The sequence below is a fragment of the Chelonia mydas genome, chromosome 2 (assembly GCF_015237465.2).
Source record: "Chelonia mydas isolate rCheMyd1 chromosome 2, rCheMyd1.pri.v2, whole genome shotgun sequence".
Classification (NCBI taxonomy): Eukaryota; Metazoa; Chordata; order Testudines; family Cheloniidae; genus Chelonia; species Chelonia mydas.
The window spans coordinates 231,363,943-231,390,152 of record NC_057850.1 but is presented as its reverse complement, the minus strand read 5'-3'; the positions used below and the strand labels follow the sequence as shown (position 1 = coordinate 231,390,152).

The window sequence follows — 26,210 nt, the reverse complement described above, 5'->3', positions numbered from 1 at the left end:
TTTAGCTGTATTACACTGCATGCCATTTTCCCTATTCTGCCTTTTCACTACCGAAGTCAGTAGGCTGAATAATGTTTGTTTATTTATTTCCACCTCCCCCTTTCCACTCTAACTTTTAAAACTTCATCAGCTTTAGAAAAGTTACAGTGCTTTCCTTTTTCCCTTTGCCACTCTGCAAGTTTTCCAAAGTTGGAGCCGTTTTGAAAAGAGGAAAGATAGAAAAATGTAAAAAACAAGAAAAACCTTTGTACATTATTTATTGTATTGAACTCGGTGGCAAAAAGAGGGAGAAAGGGGGGGGAAAACAAAAATTCAAAATTTTAAAAAATTTGGTTTTCAAAAAATGAAACAAAATGTAAATTTAAATGTGAAACTAAATTAAAATTGTAGTTTCAGTTCACTTTGAAATTTTTCAATGGAAAATTTGATCCAAAGCAACATCTTCCTGTAACAAGCACCATTTTTGACTAAATCCCACTTTTTGGCAGGGACATTTTTTGACCAGCTTTGCTCCCCAATATGGAGGATTCAACATTCTTTCATCACCTCTGGGCTGGGTTGTTACAGTTTATTCTTCTTTGGGTTCCCCTTGAAGTTGATCCAGAAGCTGCACCACCTGCTGAAGAAAGCTTCTCATTTGCTTTTCAGTATAGAGAGGTAGAAAGTGTGATGCTTACCCTTGGAGATATGCACTCATTGCTAATAAACCAATGGATGCACCATAAGGCTTTAATGTTGAGAAATAAAACCATGGGGCACATAGCCCAGCTTTCCAGTATCTCACCTGATATTCATGTCACCTCATCTATTTGTATTCATAATCTTGTAGATGTTGGGATATCTCTAATCCAAACACTGCATTCCCCACTTAAGATCACAGAAAGAAAGGACCCAGGGTAAACATGTAATTTACATGTTAATAGAGGTCTGCTTGAAAGGAGGTGTGTGTCCTAGACCAATTAGCCACACAACTGGCAAATTAATTTATATGCATTTTTTTAAATTGCGAAGACCACAAGATAAAATATTTGTTTGTAAAAGCAATAAAGAAACAATGAAAGAAAAAAGAAGTTTAATCCTTTCCTAGCTGTGGTATTTTGAAGTGTTAATTGATATCAGGGTAAATCCAGGATGGAAATTATTCTACTGCATTGAACACAATCGTTAAGTCATGTGTGAAAGGAAGTTGTCCTTTAGGCTATCCAAAAGCTTACATAAAGGTATAGTTTGACATAGCTGTAAAAGGAATTACCCCTTGCTGCGATTTGTGCCACATTTACTCATAATGGAGGGGAAAGATAAAGGGACAGACCTTGGCCAACACTTTATGGGTACATGAACATAAAAACAGGCATACTGGGTCAGACAATGGTCCACCTAGTCCAGTATCCTATCGTCCAACAGTGGCCAATCCCAGGTGTTTCAGAGGAAATGAACAGAACAGGCAATCATCAAGTGATCCATCCTGTTGCCCATTCCCAGCTTCTGACAAGCAGGGGTAATCAATTATTTTTTGTCAAGGTCCAAATTTCTTGGTCAAGGTCCAGACTCCAGAGAAAATAATGCAAAAATAATGATAATAAACAAATAAGATTTTGCAGTCCACCTACCGATTACGCCTGGATCCCTGCCCATCCTGGCTAATAGCCATTGATGGACCTATTCTCCATGAACTTATCTAGTTCTTTTTTTGAACCCTGTTATAGTCTTGGCCTTCACAACATCCTCTGGCAAGGAGTTCCACAGGTTGACTGTGCATTGTGTGAAGAAATACTTCCTTTTATTTGTTTTAAACCTGCTGCCTATTAATTTCATTTGGTGACCCCTAGTTTTTGTGTTACAAGGAGGAGGAAATAACACTTCCTTCTTTACTTTCCACACACCAGTCACGATTTGAAAGACCTCTATCATATCCCCCCTTAGTCATCTCTTTTTCAAGCTGAAAAGTCCCAGTCTTATTAATCTCTCCTCATACGGAAGCTGTTCCATACCCCTAATCATTTTTGATGCTCTTTTCTGAACCTTTTCCAATTCCAGTATATCTTTTTTGAGATGGGGCGACCACATCTACACACAGTATTCAAGATGTTGGTGTACCATGAATTGATATAGAGGCAATATGATATTTTCTGTGTTAACTTCTATCCCTTTCTTAATTATTTCAAACATTCTGTTTGCTTTTTGACTGCCGCTGCACATTGAGTGGATGTTTTCAGAGAACTATCCACAATGACTCCAAGATCTCTTTCTTGAGTGGTAACAGCTAATTTAGACCCCATCATTTTTATATGTATAGTTGGGGAGGGCACTAGGTATTTTCTTCTTTCTTCTTTCTCTGCTGAGGCTCACTCTTCTCTTTTTTTGGGTTGTGTAGAATCTTCTCCCTTCTATCATTCCCACAAGTGCTAGATGCCTAAAAGATGGCAGGGTGAAAGCATGTCTGCACACCATCTAACAGAGCTGGTTGGGCTCAGAGAAGGAAGTGTGCTGTGCCCTCCTCAAGAGTGGCAAAGTGAGTGCACCATGGATGATGCCCAGAAGGAATCTGGCTGAGGTCACAGGATACAGAAGAATTCTTCCTGGAGACTACTGTTGCTGTGGGGTCCTGGCCCCTCTGCTCTAACACACTGCACAAGCTAGCCACAAATCAGCAGGGTTACAGAAGAACCCTTGACTGATGGAATATCTAAGGCTACATGAGATAACTAAACACATTAGGTTTTTAACATGTTTAGAATTAGTCCTTTCATCTTTCCTGTGCAACTCTTAACACTTGCTTGTACAGTCTTATTGTAGGGCCTATTTTTAAGTGCACTGTTACCTTTAGCCAGTCTCCGGTGAAAACTGCAGGAAGTTAAAACATGGTTGGGTGTGTGTGTTTTTTTTATTTATTTATTATCTTTTGTGTTTTATTTTAATTGAGAAGCTACCAGTTGTGGTGAAGAAATATACTGTCATTGCCACTTTTACAAAATTACTAATGGTACAAGTGAAAACAATGACACCTGATATGCACTGGTATAAATAAGAGAACCAGACCCAGAAATTCTGGCATGCCTGAGAAATAAACACTTGTGCAGTATGTAATTACTGAATTACAATTGATAGCGTTTCTGATGCAGGCTCTTAAGTGGACAGGCACTCTTATCTTTAGTGATATTAGTTACCTGTCCCACTTTCATACCAGATACATCTGGCTGCCTTTTGTACTATCAGGGTGAAAAAAATAACCACCAACTATTAGCAGCATCATTCTTGGCTTGAATCCTTTTAAGCCAACTTTACGCTTGGAGCTAGTTTTCCTACCCAAGTTGCAATACCCAGTGAACAGGGGCTGACTATATACTAGAGATACAAGTAAGCCTGTAACTTCCGGTGTACAAACATTAAACAGTTACCAAAATGTTGTTTATAATACTTACTGGTATATTCAAAGTAAATAATTCTATTGGAGTCACTTCTGCCTGTGTGAATTTGATGCTCTTCATTGGCTAGAACTAAGCACAATGAACCACTCTTACACTAGTATAAATCTGGAATAACACCATTGAATTTGTCCCTGCGTGGGCAGGCACTGTTCCATTCTGGATCCTACTTCTACCAATACACCTCAATCCTGGTCTGAAACTTCCTGCTTGTGCTGGGGTGGCCTGCCCCTTTAAGGCCCTGAGACCTGGAGCTGGCCATCCCCAGCCTGTTAGCCTGCCTCATACACCTGGGACGGGGTCTGTGGTTAATGAATAGAACCAGCTGAGTATGGAAGAGCTGATTCTCCCATAAAGAGCAATAGGAAGCTGTGGGGGGAGAGAATGAGGAGGAGGGGAAAATGTATTCAGGAAGTATAGAGAGACTGCAGAACATGGGAGAGGCTCCTGCAGGGAAGACCCTGAGACTAGGGGAGTTGCTCCAACTAGGAAGGGCTGGGAGTAACCTGCTAAGGCAGGAAGGACCCTGAGACACCAGAGGAGTTTGGGGCTGTGACCAGCTTAAGGTTGGAGAGAAGACTTCTGGGTTTATTTTTGAACTTTAGTGTAATAAACCATGCCCTAAGGAGGGCTGTTGTCACTGCATTCAAGAAAGCCTATATTAAGTTGATTTAAGAAGCCCCTCAAAGAAAAGGAAAGTGAGGCAAGTCATCTGCAGAGCAACCTCTGGCCATGAGGAGGGGCTCAAGAAGCAGCTAGCGTGGTAATACTGCTATACCAGTCTTAGGCATATCTCAATCATATCAATATGTGTGGTGGTTTCTAATAGGGAGAAATTCTGATTAAAGTTTAGGTTGAGGTCATTCAAATCTTTTCCACCCATGACTCTGAGTCAGGACTGAAATCCCAGATACTCCACTCAGAATGGGGTAAATCAGGAGCTTCTCCATTTAAGTCAATAGTTATACCAGTGTAATACTGACGTAAGTGAGCAGGAAATCAAGTCTCGGGTCTCCAGAGGAAACAGGCCTTTAGTTCAGAGTCTTTCACTGAAAAGAAGGGTTTGTACTAGAAACAAAGATCCATAGTTTCATATAAATTACCATAATAAAAGAAATGCATAAGCAATCAAATAGAATGATGCAGTTAATTTGTATATGACTCTCTTGCTCCCAGCTCTTACTCAAGATAAAGTTATATAATTGGAAAGCCAGATCAGTGAATGGACTCCAGTTATGTTTCCTTCTGAAACAGTGTGTCTGCCCCTTCCCCAAGCACTTGATTTGGGAGATGCTTGGACAGGTTATTATTTATGTCAGCACAAACTGGTGGTACCAGGCATGCCTCTGCAGTAGGGAAGGAAAATACTAGCACCAGCATCTTTGCACAGCATATGTATGTGATGAGATAATACTCATCTGGCACTGAGCAGCTACTGGAACTCAGTAAATCTTTGTTTTGTAATTGTGTGCAGAACAGCTACTGCCAGCACCGTATATGATTATATAGCATGCTGTAATACATTAAAGATCTCGATAAAGCTCTAAATTGTGTAAAGTTCGTGTTATTTCCAGAACTTTGGCTAAACACTCAGGGCCTGATTCCCCTCTTACTTACATTGGTGTAAATCAGAAATAGCCACTTGGAAGTTAGTAGAACTACACAGGTGTAAAACTGGTGTAAGGGAGTCATTGGCCTCTTAAACTCAGATGGAAGACATCAGTGATGAATCACTCTAAAAAGCAGTGTTCGTATTTATAGGGTAACCTATAGTTAACCTTAACCAGTCCATGTTACTGGCATTTGTAAAGGAACTGAGAATCAATCATTCATTAGAAATTGCTTATGTTTATGTTCTGTAACAGATCTTGCCATATAGAATATTATTCTGTTAATCAAATTATGTGATTTGTGATAATGATGAGGTATTTCCAGTTCAAAACCCATCAGGATAAATATGGCCAAATTCTGCTCCCTCTTACATTGCTGTAAAATCTAGGATAACTCTACTGACCTCAGCTTGGTCCAGAGTGCATCCTTGTGGCTTTTGTTGGTAAACTGGTGGGACATTTCATCTCTCATAGCAATAACAGGAGCAGAATGTCCAGTTCCACTGCATGGTGTTCTGGAACTATCCGTTTGAAGGCCAGATTTGAGTGAAACAAAAATGAAAGAGAGAGATGTGGAAAAATCTCTTTATGCCTATAAAAGGATCACATCGAAACCACAGGATTTTGTATAGGAACCTATTTCCTTAAATAGTAGTAACTGTCATTAGATACATTCCCTCAGTTAAACAAATGGTGGCACAGAAAAAAACTACTATATCATACAGCCGTTTCCTCTCATCTTCCTCCTCCCCCTCCTCACATGTCTCCTGCCTTCAGAAACTGCAGATTTAGGACACATAAGAGGAAAGTGATTGCAAAATAAATATACAAGGAAAGGAAAATCTGCAGGTTGGGATTTCACTGCCCTCCTCAAAAACCACCATTTTCTTCATTTGAACTAAAATAACTGAAACCTTGAACTAATGCTTGCTGGACTGCTAAAATATTGTACAAATTCACACTGGAGACCTGCCATCTGAGGCATACCCAATGTCCAGAATGAACTAGAGAAGAGTGGAAAGTCAGAACTGTTAGCCCTGCCTTAGAAGTCACTGAGCCAAATCCTGCCATTATCAACCAACCTGGATAATCCTACTGCTGTCAGTCAGGGCAGGAGTTGTGCCAGTATCCCTCGTTTAGGATGGGATTCTGATTGCTCCTCAAGGGCCAGTGGTTGAGGAATTGGGGTGGTTCCATTGCAGGGAGTGTGGCAGAAGTCAGTGAAATGGAACCCCGTTTTGTGGGAGCATCCCACACATGCCAGTGGAGTGGAGTTGGCGGTGGATGAAGCAGAACAGGTAAGAGGAGAAATGGGGACAGGGCCACAGGGTCCACCATTACATGGAATGACTGGCCAATGCCTACAAGGGAGCAGCTCCAGCTACTGCAGTTTCACATTCAACTAGTACCCTGCAAGCTAGAGAGGGCTAGGAAGGGGAGAAGATTCCTGACACCTCAGCCCCTACGGAGCCCCCTTGGCACCAAGCATGGGGTAGGGTGGGGGAAGAAGATAGGCTTTAATATTTACATTGCATGAGAGACCCCTCAGCCTGAGCATAACCTTTAATATGAGGTTTGTTGGAGAGGGCTGTGGTTGTCATTCATATGGGGAGTCTGGGTGGCGATTTGCAGATTAGCATGACGCACGTGCTGTACAGAATGGTCTGTGTAGCCCTGCCCTTTCCCTGGCAGAGTGAGGATGTTATCTGTGGCCTGGGGATAATTCTTGGTAAGGTGAAGGGCAATCCCTGCCTCCCTCGCAAAAAGTCTGAATAAAGGGCTTTGGAGAGAAGTCACACCACAGACTGCATGCAAAGTATGGAGCACCGCAGCAGCCCATCAATGGCAGCTATTCCAGCACCCCATGCGGACATGAGCATTGCAGGCCCATAGGTCATGCCCCAGCTCAGTATGCAGCTCCCCTTGCTTGACCCCCAGAGAGGCAACACAGAGCAATGGCCACGGCGCCGGACTAGGATGCAGGAAACCAAGATTCAAATCCCTGTGCTGCCAATGGTCTGCTGTGGGAGCTTGGGCGAGTAACTTCATCTCTGCATGTGGCCATTTTCTCTCCCATCCTTTGACTGTTTATTTAGATGGTAAGCTCTTTGGGACAGAGAGTGTCTGTCATGATGTCTCTGTACAGCACTTAGCACAATGGGATCCCAATCTCAGTTAGGGCCTGTAATATAAATAATAATAATAAAAAGCTGGGGAGCTGACCACCCCCAGAACAGTGAATTGTTGTATTTCTTCTGCTTTGGGGGCTCTTCCATGCCTTCACTCAGTTCCACCCTTTGTGAATAGCAGGGCACTTGCTCTGCATATGGACATTGCTAATAAAAACATGAGTGCTATTAATGAAGCACATCTAGGACTCTCATATTCAACCTTTCACCCTTTATAGTGCGTACCTGAAGGGAAAGAAGTAGGTTGTGTGAATGGAGGGATGCTGCAACAGAGAGAACGCTGAGTTAACTGGTTTGTATACTTCTTGAACTTTTTAATATGATCTGGCAGCAAACCAGTGCAAATGACGTGTTATTTTTCCATGCCTTTGTCCCAAAGTGTGTATTTCATGGGCTTAAAAGAATAGTCTATTAAATGTGATAAATGAGGCTATTTGTCACCAGCCTTTTGGCTTTTCTATTAAAGCATGAAACAAGATAATGAGGAGGGCTTGAAGAAATCCTTTGTGGTGTTGGAAACCAGGGGCACATGATATATGAAGTGGATTTTATGCCTCTTCCATCATGTGAATGAGATCTGACAATATTCCCCTCATACCTCGTGAGTCTTTGACAGAGAAATCAGAGACAAGAAGAAAATCACTAATGGACCAAAAATCAGTGACAGGTTCAGGGGGGGCGGAAAGTAATAAAGATAAGAAGAAATTCACTTCGTGTAGGGCAAATCTGTCTCCACGCAGTTTCTTCAACCTCTTATTTTAGAATTTGGTCAATAGCACATGTCTGTCTCCACAGTGGTATCCCTCATTAGCCAGAGTTTCTCAATAACAAACTCAGTAAAAAGCCTCAAGAGATTTAGTATTACCTCCACTGAAAGGAATCATGGACTAGATTTGCCCCTACAGCGAAGGCTGGAGAAAGTGGTGATGCAGGCGCTGGTTTGTACAGCTGGAGACTCCTCCACAGTAGAGGAATCTTCAGGTGGGGAGATCCTTTTAGGCTCCTTTGTGCCACCAGAGCAGGCCAAAGTGGGCCAGACTGGAAAAGGGAATTCAGCCCTTTGTTCAGAACGATACATTTTGGGCCACATGTTCAAGAGAGAGCCCCATGTGCTGTGCATCTCTACAGTTACACGCAGTTACGCGGATTCTGTGGGCAAACTGGGTGACTGCACATGCAAATAGCTGCTCAGTCCCCTGATTTTTACAGTAGGAATGTAACCCAGGGCACTTGTAGGAACTAGGTAATGCCCAGGTTCATTTGGATTAACTGAACGTGGAATCTGAATGTGACCCTTATTTTCTATGCACGTCCGCTGACTAGCACTTTAATCTGTACAGTAATTGCACTTTTCCTGCATATACCTTTATACATTAGAAAACATTTTACCGTGATGTGTGAGACAGATGTATGCACATAGAAATGTTAACTGAATGTAAAGAACAATTTCATAGGCTTTATTACCATACATTAGGCACTTCAAAAATAGCACTTGTATTTTAATTCCGCCTACATTCTAAATGCTCCGTTTGTACCTTTCTCCTGCTCTCACCTTTGCACTTTCCTCCATGCTATTAAAATGCAGCACTTCCTCCCTTTCCTTCTGCCTAAAAATCAACATACATATACAGAGCAAGATAGAGATATAGGTACATATAGATGGCTGTAGCCATGAACAAATAACCAAAGAGACCAGAGTCTCTGGAAGTTTGAATCTATGTTGTATGTATCAAATATATCTACACTGTATGGTCTGTATTTGAATTAGATTGTCCCATGGATCTTCCACGGGCTCTAGGTGAGATCTACAAAGGGACTTAGGCATTGCAATGCTGAGCATCATGGTGTCCAGGCTGCAGGGAGGCACCTCGCACTGCTTAGCACTCCGGGAGTGGGAGCCAGCTAGTTGCAGGTGCCTGCACAGCTTCTTACAGGAATGAGTGATGCATTCGTCTCACTCCACACGAGCTTTTAGCCCAGTGGTTAGTGCACATGCCAAGTGCACATGCCAGGTTCAATTCCCCCAACTCTGTCAGAGGACGAATCAGGGGTTTCCCTCCCCTCAGGAAACCAGTCTAACCACTGAGCTATGGGATATTCTGATGTGGGGCTCCCTCAGTGTCTACTGTTGAAGCTGTCTAGATAAGTAATGAAGAATGGTTGGGACCCAGGGTCTCCTACCTCCCAGGTGAGTGTCTGTGACCCAAAAAACCTCTTTCTGTCAACTGCCAGAGGGCATAAGGGGTGCATAGAATCCTTGTGTCAAGTATGTACACAATAATTCACCACAGGGAGGCCTATAAGGTCCCTCCTGAGAGCCAGTAGCCCACTGGTCATTGCAATTATTGTGAAAAACAGATAATATTTACAAAAAGAAAAGGAGTACTTGTGGCACCTTAGAGACTAACCAATTTATTTGAGCATAAGCTTTCGTGAGCTACAGCTCACTTCATCGGATGCATTCAGTGGAAAATACAGTGAGGAGATTTATATACACACATAACATGAAAAAATGGGTGTTTATCATGCACACTGTAAGGAGAGGTATATGACCATATGACCATAACTTCTTAAATATTATCTGGTTTCAGAGTAACAGCCGTGTTAGTCTTTATTTCCAGCACAAAATTTCCAGCACAAAATGGCCCAACTTGATTATCATACACATTGTAAGGAGAGCGATCACTTTAGATAAGCTATTACCAGCAGGAGAGTGGGGTGGGGGGAGAGAAAACCTTTTGTAGTGGTAAACACCCATTTTTCATGGTTTGTGTGTATAAAAAGATCTTCTGTATTTTCCACTGAATGCATCCGATGAAGTGAGCTGTAGCTCACGAAAGCTTATGCTCAAATAAATTGGTTAGTCTCTAAGGTGCCACAAGTACTCCTTTTCTTTTTGCGAATACGGACTAACACGGCTGTTACTCTGAAACCAGATAATATTTAAGAAGTTATGGACCTATACTGTAAATTATGTTCTTAAAGCCTTGAAGTTAAAGGCAGGTCACCAGGAGGTGACATGCCTTGGACAGGTTCTGTTCAGGCATGGGGCAGTAGATGCTTATCTCTCTGTCTGGTCATTGTGTATTGCCTGTCTCATTATGTAAGTCTATTTGCATACTGAGCCACCAGCTAATCAAGAATGCAAAACTGATGAGATTGTGAAATCTACAGGAAGAAAACACACAGCAGGAGGGTGTCTGTTTATGACTAAAGATCAAAGGAATGTTTTGATATATCTGGGGTTGCAAAGAGACACACAGTATCCTTCACCTAAGGGACATATTGCAGCGTGTTTTGTCTCATATAAAAAGGATCACAGCCAGGCCTGGCTGAAAACCCTGGAAGGACTTTGGGGTGAGCTTTGCTCTGTAAGACATGAAAAGTATCTAGTTAAATAAATCTAACTTCTAGAATGCGTGTTATGATTTTATTTGATATGTACCCCTTTGCGTCTAACACTTCCACTTGCTATCATTTGCATCTCTTTGTTAAATAAACCTTTTGCTTGGGTTTCACTATAAACCCATAGGCGCTGACTCCGTCGGTGCTCAGCACCCACCAGGCACAGCTGTTCTCCGCCCCCGCTCATCAACTTATGGTGGGGCGCTGCCACCCAACAGCTAATGGGGGCCGTGCTGCCATCAAACAGCTGTTTGGCGGTTCGGGGAGAGGTTTGGGGGAGGGCGGAGAGTGGTGAGTGGGCGGGGGCCTCAGGGAGGGGACGGAGGGGGGCAGGAAGAGGTGGGGCAAGGGCAGGGCCTTGGGGGAGGCAGCGGAGTGAGGGCAGGGCCTTGGGGGATGGGGCGGAGCAGGGGCAAGAAGAAGCAAAGTCAAGGTGGGGCTTTGGGGGAAGGGGTGGAGTGGGGTCAGGGCCTCAGGGCGAAGCAGGGGTGGAGCATCCCCAGGGAAAAGGAAAAGTCAGCACCTGTGTATAAACCTATCTAAATGCTGTGTGTTAAACAGAGCAGTGATTGGAGGTAAAACTGGTAAGCTGGGGTGTACTGCTTCTCTGGGAGCAGTGACACTGTGAGTGTCCAGTGGCGCAGGGGCAGGACCCCCCAGGCGGATGCTCAAAGGGCTCCAGGTACCTATCACTAACCCGCAGAGGGACAGTGGAGCCTGCATAGGACGAGAGGAGAGCGCTTGTGTTGCCTGTGGCCAATCAAGTTAGGGAGCTGACTCCTCGCAGCCATAGACAGGCTTCCTCCCGCTAAGGGCAGATGGTAGTAAGGTGCCTCACAACCCTGAAGGATCACAGTGCCCTAACCACTGGACTACAGAGTCATTCTCTCTCTCGCCAGCCCAATGACTGGTCATATTTTTCAGATCAGGCCTTAAATTAATGTTTTGGGGCTCAGTGCTGCATCATTAAAGTCAAGAAAAGTTTTGCCATTGATTTCAATGGGAGCAGACTCAACCCCTATCTGCAGACTGCCCAGACTACATCTCCCTGAAAAAGTGGAATAGCATGTCTCATACTGAAGTCTTGGTGGTCTTCCCATTTCCCCTCCTCCTCACTCACTCAGTTCCAAAACAAATTGCTGTTGGAAAGGCTCAGAGAGTTTGACTTAAGCATTCCTGCTTGTAATATGATCCCCTTTCCCCTTTGTATAGGGAAGTGAACGGGTATAATGCATTGAATCCTGAAAGGAACAAAAATCAGATAGTCATAGGAAATATCAAGAAATATTTCATAAAATACCATCCTAAACCACACAGGAGATTGAATGCTGCAGATGCACAACTTGGATCAGCCTCTTTAACTGGTGCATTTTCAAAAGCACAATGGCCTGTCACTAAAACTAGCAGGCAATGGAGTTCATAACAGCACCACTTGAGTTCATAGAGACAAAATCCACCCTTCCATCACGGACATGTGGGAGGCAAAGGTAGTGGAACGGGTACCCAGTTATGCAGAGGATCTGCAGCTATATGGACCCCAAACCCTCTTTTTTCTACACTGCTCTTCCTGCTGTGGTATCTGAGCCCACACTGGAATCCGAACACTGAGGTTGTAATAGTGACTCATGCAGGGATTCTGTTCATCCCTAATGCTGCAGAGCCCCCCAACACAACCGATTCAGGATAAGAGGATTATGAGGATTTGTCTCACAGCAGTATAGTATTTAGAACTGAAGGAAAGTGGTTCTGTTGTGAACACCTTTAATTGGCTTGTTCATCTTATTAGTTCTAAAAGGGTTAGGAGTTTAAAAAATAACCCACAATGAGCCAATACTGCCCCAAGTTACACCCTGGACAATTCCATTAACTTTAGTGCGGTTGCACAGGGTATAAGTCAGGGCAACCTATCAGTTCAGAGTTGGTCAGCAATATGCTTTGCTAGTGCAGTTGTAGCTTGTTTTGGAGTTCAGGAGCTGTTCAAAATGTTTACTTATCTGACTGACAAAACGATATTAAATAACTTACACAGTTAAAGTACCCATGGTTCGGTGTAAACAAGTTATAGTGCCAAGATTGCTGCTAGATGCTATTTGGAAAATAGCAAGACTGATCTATATATTTTGGGTTTGTGTTTGGATAATTTAGTCTCAATTTGACTGGAATGACTACATAATAATTAATAATTAGCACTTATCCAGCTTTCCATGTTCATAGAGCTCTACAGACACTATAGAATTCATCACTACAGCTCCTTAGGCAACTAATATTATCCAAGCTTTACAGATGGGGAAAATGAAGCGGAGAGGTTGAGGCCTCATTTTCAAAAATGGTTTCTAATTTTAAACGCCTTGGCCAGAATTTTCAAGCATAGATGCCTAAGGTTAAGCACCTAAATACGAGTGGCCTGATTCTCTGAAGTGCTGAGCACTTACAGCTCCCATTTTAGTCAGTTCTACCCCTTGGTTGAACCACTGTGATGCACTAGGGGAGTCACATGACCATAGTGATTTTCAACCAGCTCTCCTTAACATGCTCTTGGTCTGAAAACTATGTTATAAAAACAACGGAAAGGCAAAGACTTAAACTTGAAAAGAAAGAAAAGTTCCAAGCTTCATTTGTGTTAATAAGGTACTGTTCAGATAATGTTGCACAAAATAGCAATTTAAAGAAATAACTGAAGCCCTTCTCCCTGGATATATTCTTCTGGACAGATTTAAACTCACAAGCCCACTACTACGTGACGCAAGTGAAGACAGCGCGGAAAATTAAAGGAAGAGCCTAAAGAATCAACATTGATACGAATGCAGGATGGTTGGCTGAACATGAGGAATGGCTGAATAATGGCCACAAGTTCCCTAACAGGGAAAAACGTGTTTCTGCTTAATGGATTGAGGTAATGAAGTATTGATGGTACATCTGAAATTAAACTGTGGAACATTGCATCCATTTTGCCACAGATGCCATCCAGTAATTTAGAGAACAGTATGACAAAAGGTTTTTTTGCAGTTGCTCAGTCAATGAAAATAGAATGAAAAGGATGAGAACTACTGAGGTCTAGATATTCAGCATAATATATTAACCTTATGGAAAAAACTGTAATATCTAATGCAGTGTTACAGTGCTTTGTGCAAATTCAAAAATGCTTCTGCAGCCATCATCAGGCTCATGCTTGATTGAATGAAGAGGCTGACTGACACCCCATCTTTCCTGATAACACTCAGTGGAACTCTCTGGAGAATGAGTCTCTTCAGTTAGTTCAAAACTACCATAAGTATGTTGGGAGTTGCACTCAGTACAAGAAGGGTTTTGATTCAAACAGCGCACAAGGGACTCTACAGAAAAACACTAAGTTTACAGAAGCAACTGAAGGTTTCAGAGGGGCTTGACAGATTGCAGACTGATGACACTATTATTGTAGTTTCTGTGGAAATCTGGCTTGATGCAATTAACAAGAAAGAACTCGAACCACAGAAGGACAAGATCAAAAAATGATTCAGAGAAGCAATGGACTCTTTCCATTGCTTTGCCATAATGACTAAACCCAAATGGCCTAGAACAGGAAGATAAGGCTGATTTATAGGTGATGGATCATAATCCTGTGTCTCTTCCTTCTCTTCTACCATTTAAAAGTGAAGAGTCAGTTTTCTACCCCAAATCTACGTTTGCAGAGGTTTTGTCACTGCTTGTTTGCATCAAAATGGTGGATGATTAAGGAAGTAAAATCAAGAAAGACAGGACAGAAATTCACAAAAGCCAACATGCAAGGCAGGGAGCTGCCTAAGTTAATCAGTGGCAGATGCCAACCAGAGGGGTGTTTGCTAAGCCCTGCCTCTCCCATGAAGATATAGGCATCTCCCTGCAGCCTCTCTGCTAGCAATTCACGACCTGGGACCCTCTTTGGAGTTAGAAGCCTGTGCCTTTTTTGCAAAAACACAGCTGCCTAGGAAGCTTTTTGCCGAAACAATTTAGGCACCAAGTGAGTTTAGGCGCCTACAAGTTTCAGTGGGAGTTTTGTGAATCACAGTGGAGCCTAAAACTGGGACTTAGAAACCTAAAACCAGACCTAGGCTCCTAAATCGGACTTTAGGCATCTAAGTACTTCTGTGAATCTAGGCCTTTTTAGGCAAGGAACAGAGCACACAGAGCTTGTGTTGACTTCAGTGAGAGCTGTGCGTATTGAGCATTTCTGAAATCAGGCCATTTATTGAGGTGCCTCACTTTAGTCATCTGACTCTTGGTCCTTAGTGTTCTACACATGACTACAGAAGTCAACGTGAACACTTCAGACTACAACTCAGTCTTGACGTTCCAGACCTGTGGAAAAAAAACACTAGATGATCCCTCTCTTGAAGAATTATTACTTAATCAAATTTGGTTTAAAAATTCAGTTATTTTAAGTTAAAACAAATATTTAATAAAGATGTTTTGTATTTTCACACAAGTTTGTAAGAGTTACTGCTTATTACTGACAAGAGAAAAAGAACCCATGCTGTTAGCACTGCATGTCTTCAGAAATAATTGACTGTGGACCAAAACAATTCCTCTTCCTGGAAGTCATTAAAATATTTAATTTCTGGGACAGCAATAATACCAATAGGAAACCTGGCAAAAATCGACTCTGAGAGATTGTGTGACACTCTGCATCGTGATTGTGGCAGCCCCTTGGCATGATCTGCGTATCAATAAGAAGATCGTGGACCTTTTACAAAATGAGATCCACTAAAATAACATGGGTAAAATAGGAATGGCTTAGTGGACATTATTTTGTCTTGATTCATATTTAAAGGAGGTTCCTACAAAAGGAAGGGTGCATTGTGTGAGTCAAAAGTAGACTGTTTCAACATGTGAAAAGTGTGTGTGTGTGTGTGTGTGTGTGTGTGTGTGTGTGTGTGTGTGTGTGTGTGTGTGTGTGTGTGAGAGAGAGAGAGAGAGAGAGAGAGAGAGAGAGAGATCTTCATCATGGAATAAAGAAGATGGAGGAGGCTATTTGTGTTTCTTCAAGATGCGACAACAATATTTCTATTTTAATGTTTACTTTTCACTGAAGTATATGTGAGTGATTGCAGCAAAGTTTAGTACACAGTAAATAAAGCCCTTTCTGTGCTGACATACACCCTTTTCAACCTTGTCTAAATTGGTAAAATTGCCCAGGGTGTACGTAAACAGAGAATTTAGCCACTAGTGTGAAATGCTGTCACAGATGATAGTTAACTTACAGTGGATACTGCACAAGTCCCTACTCAGAACTACAGGTTTCAGAGTAGACATTCTGAGTGAGCATGGGATGGGAGAGGGGCAAAAGGAGGCATGTCAAGTTATGCTCCATCGTGTGTTGTGGCAGCTCTTTGACAATGGCTTGGTGATTGCCCCTGATGCTAGAAGGACTGGAAGTTCTAGGTACATTTTCATTTTAAAACCTTTGTGATCTGTGTGGGGCACAGGGATGGAAACCACAAGAGTTATGTTTGTTAGGATCCTATGGCCCCTTTTGGGCACCGCACGGAGTTGGGCATCGTAACTCAGCACAGTGCAAAGTTTAACATCAGAGGTTTAACAAAAGGAGGCACTTTTTCCCCTGCAGGTAGAAAATGCCAAGAGCATAAACAGCCAAGCTTCAGTACCTGCAAAATAAGAGAAAGAGAGACAGAGAGAGAGAGAGAATGGGAACACACTGCCAAAACGCCACGCTATTAAGTAAAAGGGAATATCATTTCTGTATCAAGAGGCTTTGACCAGAAGCCAAAACTTCAGTGCTTTTGATGTGATTAGCACCCTGCATATATTCTATTCTATTACTTGCATTTGCTCTGGCAATTTATGCATTTAATTTTAAAAATGGGCCAAAACTTTAGGGGAGTTCAGAATCAAAACCAGCATCTGGATCTGAATTTCCCAGAGGGGACTTATCTCTGTAAAGTGGTGAAACACCCACTCTCCCATCACACCACCTAGAATCAGCTCCTGATCTGAACAGGACTTTGGGGTATTTGAAATCAGCCCTTGGATGAGGGAGGCATTAAAAGAGTGCAAAGAACTATCCCCTAAGTTTTGTGGCTCTAGGTCATGTCTGCTTATTTTTACCGATTTACATATTCTCAAACAAGAGGTAGTACATTAACCCCTTGTCTTCACACATGCTTCTGTGCAACTACATTTGCATTGCACTGATACCATCATGGCATACCAGGTAATTTCAACAGTCCAGGAGAAACATCTGATGGATATCCAGGAGTTGGTACGTTGGACAGCACTGGTTAAGAACTGACACAAATTCCCCTCACTGCTTATGCCCAGTGGTTTGTTCCTCATTGCTGCTTCCTTCCTAAATTCACCCAGCATCACTAGCAAGGGAATTCTCCAACCTTCCCTGACTCGTCCTCTAGATGCCTTCTCTGCTTTGAAGTATTTGACACACAGTGAAACAACCGGCTCACAGGGTGCCTCACATTTCAGAACAGTATGACATACAAGTAACTGAGGGGATGTCTACACTGCAGTTAGACACCCGCAGCTGGCCCATGCTAGCCAACTTGGGATCACGGGGCTTGGGCTAAGGGGCTGTGTAATTGCGGTGGAGATGTTCGGGCCCAGCCCTACTTTGGGACCCTTCCACCTAGCAGGGTCTCAGAGTTTGGGCTCCAGCCCGAGCATCTACAGTATAATTAAACAGCTCCTTAGCCTGAGCTGGGCCAGCTGGGGGTTATTAATTGTAGTGCAGACATACCCAAAATCGCAAGAATGAAAGCACATACCTAAAGCACCCACTTAGTGGGAGTCTAATAATTAGTTATCTATCTGCCTACTTCTACTGTTAATGAAAAAGTAAGGCCAGGTATTGTTCTTTCTCTGTTACCAGACCCCTATTCACTCCTCAGTTGGAACTGAATCACAAGCCAATAGAAAACAAACCAAGTCTTACAAATCAGGGGGTTTTTTTGTATTAACCCTGAAGTTTATAAACTTCTTTAGGGGGTCTCACATCTCCAAATGTACACATTGTTTAGTGCTGGTATGTGAAGATAACATGAGGCCTATTATAGAGTTTGATGTGTTTTATATAGAAACATATTGTTTGGAACATCAAGAAAATTTGTTACAAGAGATTGTATTGTCACCTAAGACTGTATTCCTTGAGAGACAAAATCCTTTCTACAGTTATCTGAATTCTTCATCACACATTTCACTTACCTCATCTCACTGGTTTGATCATAACACAGGAACAGATTCTGACACCTGCTGCAGTTCTTTGTACCAGTCTGCTAGCACAAAGCCACTGTGCAGATGGCAGACCAAGCTGCCTGAATAATCTTCCAGCATGAGGAAATCGCCAGGTGGAATATGCCTGGGGTAATGGCCTTTATGCTGTCTCCCCCCCAGTCTGTGGTGGAGGGGGTGTGGGTGGGAAAAAATGGGTATGGCTAGAGTGTCCCCATGCCCTGGGAATCCTTGCCCTGCTGGAACAGCCCCTGAGATTTGGGCAGCCTGAGCAACTTAGAGCAGCCATGACCCTGCTCTAAATTGTGACTTGGGATTTTTCTGTGAGGAACTGCAGAATTAGCTTCATGTCCATTACTCTGCAGCAAATACCAACTCTCCAACCAGATCCCCAATAACAGTACTACAGTAATTATTGGTTTAAGCAATAACCTAATGGGTTGTAGGAAACCAAATATAAAGAGTAACTATCTGGGGTAAGCAGTGCAGTAAGAGCTGAGTTCAAATCCCAACTGGGTTAGAAATAAAAATGAGTTGGATGGTGTCAGGTGAGTTCCTGAGAGATGTTTGTCATATGTGCCAGCTACTGCACTGTTAATACTAACAATGAAAGGACTGGGACAGCAAGTGTTGCAGGTTAGGAGTGAGATGCTCTTCTAGAGCCAAGTGAAGAAGCTTGTACCTGCCTGCACTAGGCACAATGGTGATCACATTGCTGGACTATAATCCAACTGTTATATTAGTCCACCACCTTCCTGAGCACCACATTCACCCAGTAGATAGTAAATAAACAATACTAATAATAAACATACTATAATGATTTCTTCTTTAGTAGCTTTCATATGAGCATCTCAGAGCACTCAGAAGCAGTAACTGATTCAGCCTCAAAGTCAGCGCTCCTTTGTGCTAGGTCAGATTATACAGACTTCTGTCCCTCAAACTGCCTGCACCAGGGGAGGGTTCAAACACAGGGAATGTGTCCAGAACTGGTATGTATGCTTGCAGATGGAGTTAGGAGAATGGTGGATGGAGGTGTCCTCTTAAATAGGGGGAAGGAGAAGCTGTGCTGTGGGTCAGGCAGTGCTGCAATAAAGAGGGAGACATCTCAGTTCCTCAGGTTATCCCTACAGAACTCTCAGTTAGTGCAGAGCAGGTTATTCTCCACAAAACACGTCACTGGAACATAAGCCACAAGTATCACTGCGACATTTCAACTCATCTCTGATGGGCTGGGATCCTCATAATCCAAGGCCCCCTCAGCTGAAGGTTTGGCAGCATTGCCTAAACTATCTCTGTACACCTCAAGTACACAGCCACCTTTGTGGTGAGGCACAGCAGCTGTTCAATAGTGCACAAAACTACACAACAGGATAGGGCAGAAAGTGAAAGATGCCCAACAACTTGAATTCCCAGGGGGAATTTAGACAGGCAGAACCTAATTACCTATGTTGGAAAGTAGGTGGGACCCCCAAGTGGTCAGGACCTCCATTTTACATTTCAATCATCTGCATTCATACCATGCCCATCTATGGTGCTGTATATATCACAACATTCAAACAGTAAAACCAGAGAAAGGCTGGCAATGCTATTCATTTCATGTGCATCTTCCCAAAGTCACTGGGAGAAAACGTGAATTCAAGGACATGAATAAGTCTTTTGTGCCCTTAACAGTTCTTCTTACCCTGCCAGCTCTGCTTATATATCAACAGTTTTGCTGAAACCATCTTCCCTCCATAACATTCATGCACATTTGAGCTTCTCCTTTCTTGGGTAAAGGGAGTTTACAGTAAAATATAATGGTTCTCTGAACATACGTATCATTATCAATAAAAAAATAATACAACACATACTCCTCTGGCAGGTTCCCATAAATATCTTCCATAAAAGTTCATTTTTCCACATGAACAAATTGTGAGTATGTGGGGGTTTTTTTCCTCTGAATCTTGATACGGAACTTACAATTCTTGGCACTAGCCCGTACAGTTAAAATGACATCAGCTTGACTTTCTATACGGAAATTTTATAGTTGCTGCCTAACCACATTTCTTTGTCCTGAGAATATTCACTCTCCTCTTGGCTGCCTCTTTAATATGGCTTACTGTTCATGGGTATCACTGAAAGCTGTGCATGCGTATTCACTATAATTCCCTGTGTTCCATACCACAAAGCGAGCGGTGGTATGGAGCAATAAAGCTGCATTTCTCTCTCCAAGACAATGAGGCACTGTCAGTTTTAAAGATGTGCGTGGCTTTGCCAACCCAGTGTCTTTATAGTGGCATTGCATAGTCTGTGGCATAAGAACCCTGACTTTGCTATCCCTGTTTCTCCCTAGGACCAGCGGGGTTCAGGACATACTGTGGGAGGTGATGCATGTTGGGGATAGCAGGGGCAGGTGGCGGCCACTTATTGTATGAATACAGCCCACAGGCTGAAGCTATGTAAAAAACCACTCTAGCAGCTATCAAACAGAGAAAATGGATGAACTGGAAGAGAGGGGGCAGTGGGCAAGTTAACGCCTCAAAATGTGAATGGGCTGGAGGATTCAGAGTGCCACCTGTAACAGCATTTGTTTGGTGTTGTGTGCAGTTAGGCAGAACACAAAGAGCCTGGGAATGGGGCAAGCTAGTGAGTGGCAACATGAAAACAAATTGAACAAGAAATTATCTCAGTAATGGACGTTGCCAGTATTTTCAGATGATGTGACCGCTGATTTCCAAGAATGAAGACCCTAAGGACTGATTTTATGCCCAGGATCTGTGATGATCTAAACTGTGGAGGAGAAGCAGGGCAGGTACAACTGTACAGTTCAAACCTCTGAATACAGTTCAACCTCTGTTTGGAGCACTATGTTTCATGCCTGCATTTCAGAATCAAATAGGGTTTCAAGAAAGAGGTGATCTTTTACTACACTGTGTCTTTGAAAGCAACACTGCTAATATAAAGGCACTTAATTATCTGGCAACACTGCATCAAAAATACTCCAGAATAATAGCTCTGTTGTTATTTAATAGCACTACCGTATACACTGTAAACATATCCAGTGTGATCCTAGAATGCACAGCTTTAGCCTTTTGCATGGAGATTACACTGGTCAGACAACCCTGGGAGTGACTGCACTTAACATTCAGCAAAACAGATCAGGTTCTAGTTTAGCATTAGGCTGACTCGAACAGAATAAAATCCAGTTTTGTTACTGCACCAAACCCTGTTTTATCTATTCCCTAAACACTCAGCCTCTTTTCCATGTGACAGAGAATCTGTGCTGCTCTCCTCTCTCAGTGTAAGCTTATCATTTCATCATTTCACTCCTGTTGTATTGAAATAGCCACAAGACCAGATTAACAGTTAAAGATTGTGAAGCCATTTGCCAAATGCTTCTTGCTCTATTAGTAGCAACATTTTTGCAGTTTTCACACACATAGACACACACAGATATAGATACACAGATTGCAGGAAATTTTTACCTTGCATGCAAACAGGAGAGATCCTGGTTTCCTCGCATGGATCAGAAGTAGGATAAAAAAAACCCACCAAAACCCTAACAGACTCATCTGCTGAGAGTTCTCTAAATCCCAAGTCTGCTTCAGCCAGCGGCTCTAAGTTTGTGCTCTGAATAGAGGCTGTGTTATTTTAACCACAGGATTTCTGGTCATGGGGGAGGAGAGATGGATTAGGTACGTTTGCAATCTAATGCTTCACGTTTACCTCAAGTGAAATTAACTACTCTAAGCCTGATGTAAATAAGAACTTCTGAGATATAAATTTCAAGAGCCCTCAAACCAATTATGCCTAAACTAACATGTTAAATAACTGTGGAAAATTCCAGAGGAATAAGATAACATACTTTTGTGTTCTTTCCTAAATAAAAGGCATGTGTGGAATGCTAGATACTGACACAAGTGAGACACAACAGATGAACTCTACAGACTAACCTATACAAGGTACAGTACCTTATACAGTAATGTTCCCAACACCTGTTAGGATGTGTTTCATCAGACATCAGAGCAATTTGATTGATCATGGTCCATGACAATTACATAGTTAGATGTAATATTTCAGTAAGGCAAATAGCATCTTTTTAGAATAAAAAGCAACATTTGTAAAAGGGCCTCACCAGGCTCTCCAGTTTTGTAGGTGCATAGGTGTCAGCAGGAGCAAGGAGATAATGAGAGCTCTTGAAACTCTCATTTGCACTCACAGACAGCTGTAATCACAATTAAATGCAGGAAAAAACTTGTGCCCACAAAACTTTTAAAAAAATCAAGCTGAAAATCTCTATTCATTGCCTGGTTTCTCATAACAGCACAGTGGTAAAGTATCATGGCTTGGCATGGGCTAAGTGACAGACTTCAGTGCTCACCTCAAAGCAATGATTTACAAAAATTGCAGCCAATAGGCCTCCTTTCTGAGCTGAAAGTCATTTTTGTAAATAAAACATGCCCTTGAATTTTGGACTTAACAGAGGCGAATCATTCGCATGGAAAAAAACAGTGAAAACAAGAATACACTCCAATCTGTCCTTGACAACAAAAACACCATGAATGGAAATTTGGCTCCATTTTGAGTAAACTTGAGATCTACAAATAATATCATCTTACATTTACATAATGCTTTTCATCCCAAAGCATTCCTAAGTGCTTTACAAGCATAATTGACTCATTTGTAAACTATCAGCAGATATCATTTCACTCACCACTAAAATATAGCTGCTACTGGGATGAAATGCAGAAGCTGTTTAATAGAGCACAGGAACACTACCCCAAAGTTTAGGGTAGGAAGCGGGGAATAGCATAGCCAGCTGAAACTACAGTAGGGTTAAGCAAGCAGCAAGTACTGTAATTACCTGAGTTGAAATTTGGCCAATATATCAAGATCAATACCCTAACTCTTGTGAAAATGAAATGAGGGGTGCAGGGTCAAAACTTCAGCTGGTGTAAATTGGCAGAGCTGCACTGGCTTCATTGGAATTTATGCTGATTTACGATGGCTGAGGATCAAGCCCAAGTGCCTCCCTAATGACCCCCGGCGGTCAAGAGCTGTTTTACATTTCATCCAAATGAGCTGTCTAGTGACAAAATGCTTCCTAATAACATGCTGGGGCATTTGTTCCATAAACACTACATAGGAAGTGCCACCTTCTGACTCACCAACTCTACTTCCTGAACCAAGCACTCTGTATGTTCCTTGGAAGCCTCTCTTCTTATGATTGAGCCAGCCTCACGCAATTTAGCTAATTTTTTCTGGCTACACCAATTTTGCATTTGAAACAGAAGAGGCTATTGGAACCCTAAGCATCTGACATGTGAACTAGGCAAAGTCATACATCTAAACAAGAAAATAAAATGATCAGAGGCCCCAAATTTATGTAGGATTTTGTGATACTGCTATTATGGCCCATCCTACCCTCTCCATTTTCTCCCAGTGAGTCTCCACATAATCTATCCCTTTCCTAATCCAGACACCTCTTTATTATTGCCACAATCACAGGAAAACCAATGTCATTGACAATTTCTGGAACAGTGTGGGCTTGATTGTTCCTGATCTCTGTGTAGGGCCTCAAAAGGGGAGAGGGTGCAAGGAACTTTCTCATTCCTATATCCACTGCACAGAGGACAGGTACAGCTGCAGCCAGTCCCTATAATCTCCTCAGCCCAAGGTCTCTCCCTGGTAGCGTCCCCATGAGCACTAGTCACTCAAAAGTCAGTAGGACAGAAGTGGAACTAAAGGTCCATTGACTACACGCCAGCTATTGGAGATGGCTGGGAGTGTGAGCCTCACCCTCCGAAAGTGGGGAGGGCACTACAGACTCATCCTCTGCATTCTGTGATTCTCAGAGGCACGTTTTGACTTACGACACTGTTTGAAAGTTCCACCTGGCTGGTGCAGTTCTGCATAATCTAAACGTGTACCTGTGCCTTAATGGCCTGAATCTGCAACTAGGACACATGCCTTGATAATGAGGTTATTAATTTTTCCCTCTTGGGTTGTATAGGCTATAAATGGTCACTCATCTGGCACTGTGCTGCTATTACAGTACAGACCTGAAAGCTGCATGCTGCTTCCAAAGCAAAGTGCCTTTTACATACTTTCATAGGGCTATTCCCCTCCCATCCAACCCTAACATTACAGACCGTGGCTATTTTATGAGCTTAAACAGCAACAAATTAGTGTCCAAATGTGAGACAAACATTCCTCTCAGAACATTCATTATGTTGCTTTGAAACAAATGGGCTGCTAGCTGCTCTAAAGAGAGACTTTGGGAGCCTGCATCCTGGTCACTTAGATCACCCAGGGCGTGGTTAGAGTAGGCATGGGTTTGGAAGGTGAGAAGGGATCACTTGTACATGTAGAGAACCTGATGGGCTAATGAGGTAATTAGGTCACCAGATGAATAGCTGGGAGAAGAAGGCAAACAGGATAAAAGGATTCAGAGTAACAGCCGTGTTAGTCTGTATTCGCAAAAAGAAAAGGAGTACTCGTGGCACCTTAGAGACTAACCAATTTATTTGAGCATAAGCTTTTGTGAGCTACAGCTCACTTCATCGGATGCATACTGTGGAAAATACAGAAGATGTTTTTATACACACAAACCATGAAAAAATGGGTGTTTATCACTACAAAAGGTTTTCTCTCCCCCAACCCCACTCTCCAGCTGGTAATAGCTTATCTAAAGTGATCACTCTCCTTACAATGTGTACGATAATCAAGGAGGGCCATTTCCAGCACAAATCCAGGTTTTCTCCCCACCCTCCCCAACAAACCCACTCTCCTGTTGGTAATAGCTTATCTAAAGTGATCACTCTCCTTACAATGTGTGTGATAATCAAGGTGGGCCATTTCCAGCACAAATCCAGGGTTTAACAAGAAGTCTGAGGTACGGGGGGGGGGGGGGGGTGTAGGAAAAAACAAGGGGAAATAGGTTACCTTGCATAATGACTTAGCCACTCTCAGTCTCTATTCAAGGCTAAGTTAATTGTATCCAATTTGCAAATGAATTCCAATTCAGCAGTCTCTCGCTGGAGTCTGGTTTTGAAGTTTTTCTGTTGTAATATCGCAACTTTCATCTCTGTAATCGCGTGACCAGAGAGATTGAAGTGGTCTCCGACTGGTTTATGAATGTTATAATTCTTAACATCTAATTTGTGTCCATTTATTCTTTTACGTAGAGACTGTCCAGTTTGACCAATGTACATGGCAGAGGGGCATTGCTGGCACATGATGGCATATATCACATTGGTAGATGTGCAGGTGAACGAGCCTCTGATAGTGTGGCTGATGTGATTAGGCCCTGTGATGGTGTCCCCTGAATAGATATGTGGGCACAGTTGGCAACGGGCTTTGTTGCAAGGATAGGTTCCTGGGTTAGTGGTTCTGTTGTGTGGTATGTGGTTGCTGGTGAGTATTCACTTCAGGTTGGGGGGCTGTCTGTAGGCAAGGACTGGCCTGTCTCCCAAGATTTGTGAGAGTGTTGGGTCATCCTTCAGGATAGGTTGTAGATCCTTGATAATGCGTTGGAGGGGTTTTAGTTGGGGGCTGAAGGTGACGGCTAGTGGCGTTCTGTTATTTTCTTTGTTAGGCCTGTCCTGTAGTAGACTTCTGGGAACTCTTCTGGCTCTATCAATCTGTTTCTTCACTTCCGCAGGTGGGTATTGTAGTTGTAAGAATGCTTGATAGAGATCTTGTAGGTGTTTGTCTCTGTCTGAGGGGTTGGAGCAAATGCGGTTGTATCGCAGAGCTTGGCTGTAGACAATGGATCGTGTGGTGTGGTCAGGGTGAAAGCTGGAGGCATGTAGGTAGGAATAGCGGTCAGTAGGTTTCCGGTATAGGGTGGTGTTTATGTGACCATCATTTATTAGCACTGTAGTGTCCAGGAAGTGGATCTCTTGTGTGGACTGGACCAGGCTGAGGTTGATGGTGGGATGGAAATTGTTGAAATCATGGTGGAATTCCTCAAGGGCTTCTTTTCCATGGGTCCAGATGATAAAGATGTCATCAATACAGCGCAAGTAGAGTAGGGGCGTTAGGGGACGAGAGCTGAGGAAGCGTTGTTCTAAATCAGCCATAAAAATGTTGGCATACTGTGGGGCCATGTGCGTACCCATAGCAGTGCCGCTGATCTGAAGGTATACATTGTCCCCAAATGTAAAATAGTTATGGGTAAGGACAAAGTCACAAAGTTCAGCCACCAGGTTAGCCGTGACATTATTGGGGATAGTGTTCTTGACGGCTTGTAGTCCATCTTTGTGTGGAATGTTGGTGTAGAGAGGGCTTCTACATCCATAGTGGCCAGGATGGTGTTATCAGGAAGATCACCGATGGATTGTAGTTTCCTCAGGAAGTCAGTGGTGTCTCGAAGGTAGCTGGGA

At 42.7% G+C, this 26,210-nt stretch overlaps 1 protein-coding gene across 2 annotated transcripts in view; it reads right to left on the bottom strand.

Moving 5' to 3' along the window:
• Positions 1 to 21,452, bottom strand: part of JCAD (junctional cadherin 5 associated) — an 87,617-nt gene extending 66,165 nt beyond the window's left edge. The window contains exon 1 of one of the 2 annotated variants that reach the window (XM_043541402.1): positions 21,309 to 21,452. In XM_043541402.1, the coding sequence (XP_043397337.1) occupies positions 21,309 to 21,346 (38 nt within the window). In that variant the 5' untranslated portion in view covers positions 21,347 to 21,452. The remainder of the gene's footprint in view (positions 1 to 21,308) is intronic. The other variant, XM_043541403.1, reaches the window with a different exon arrangement.
• Positions 21,453 to 26,210: the final 4,758 nt, after the last annotated feature.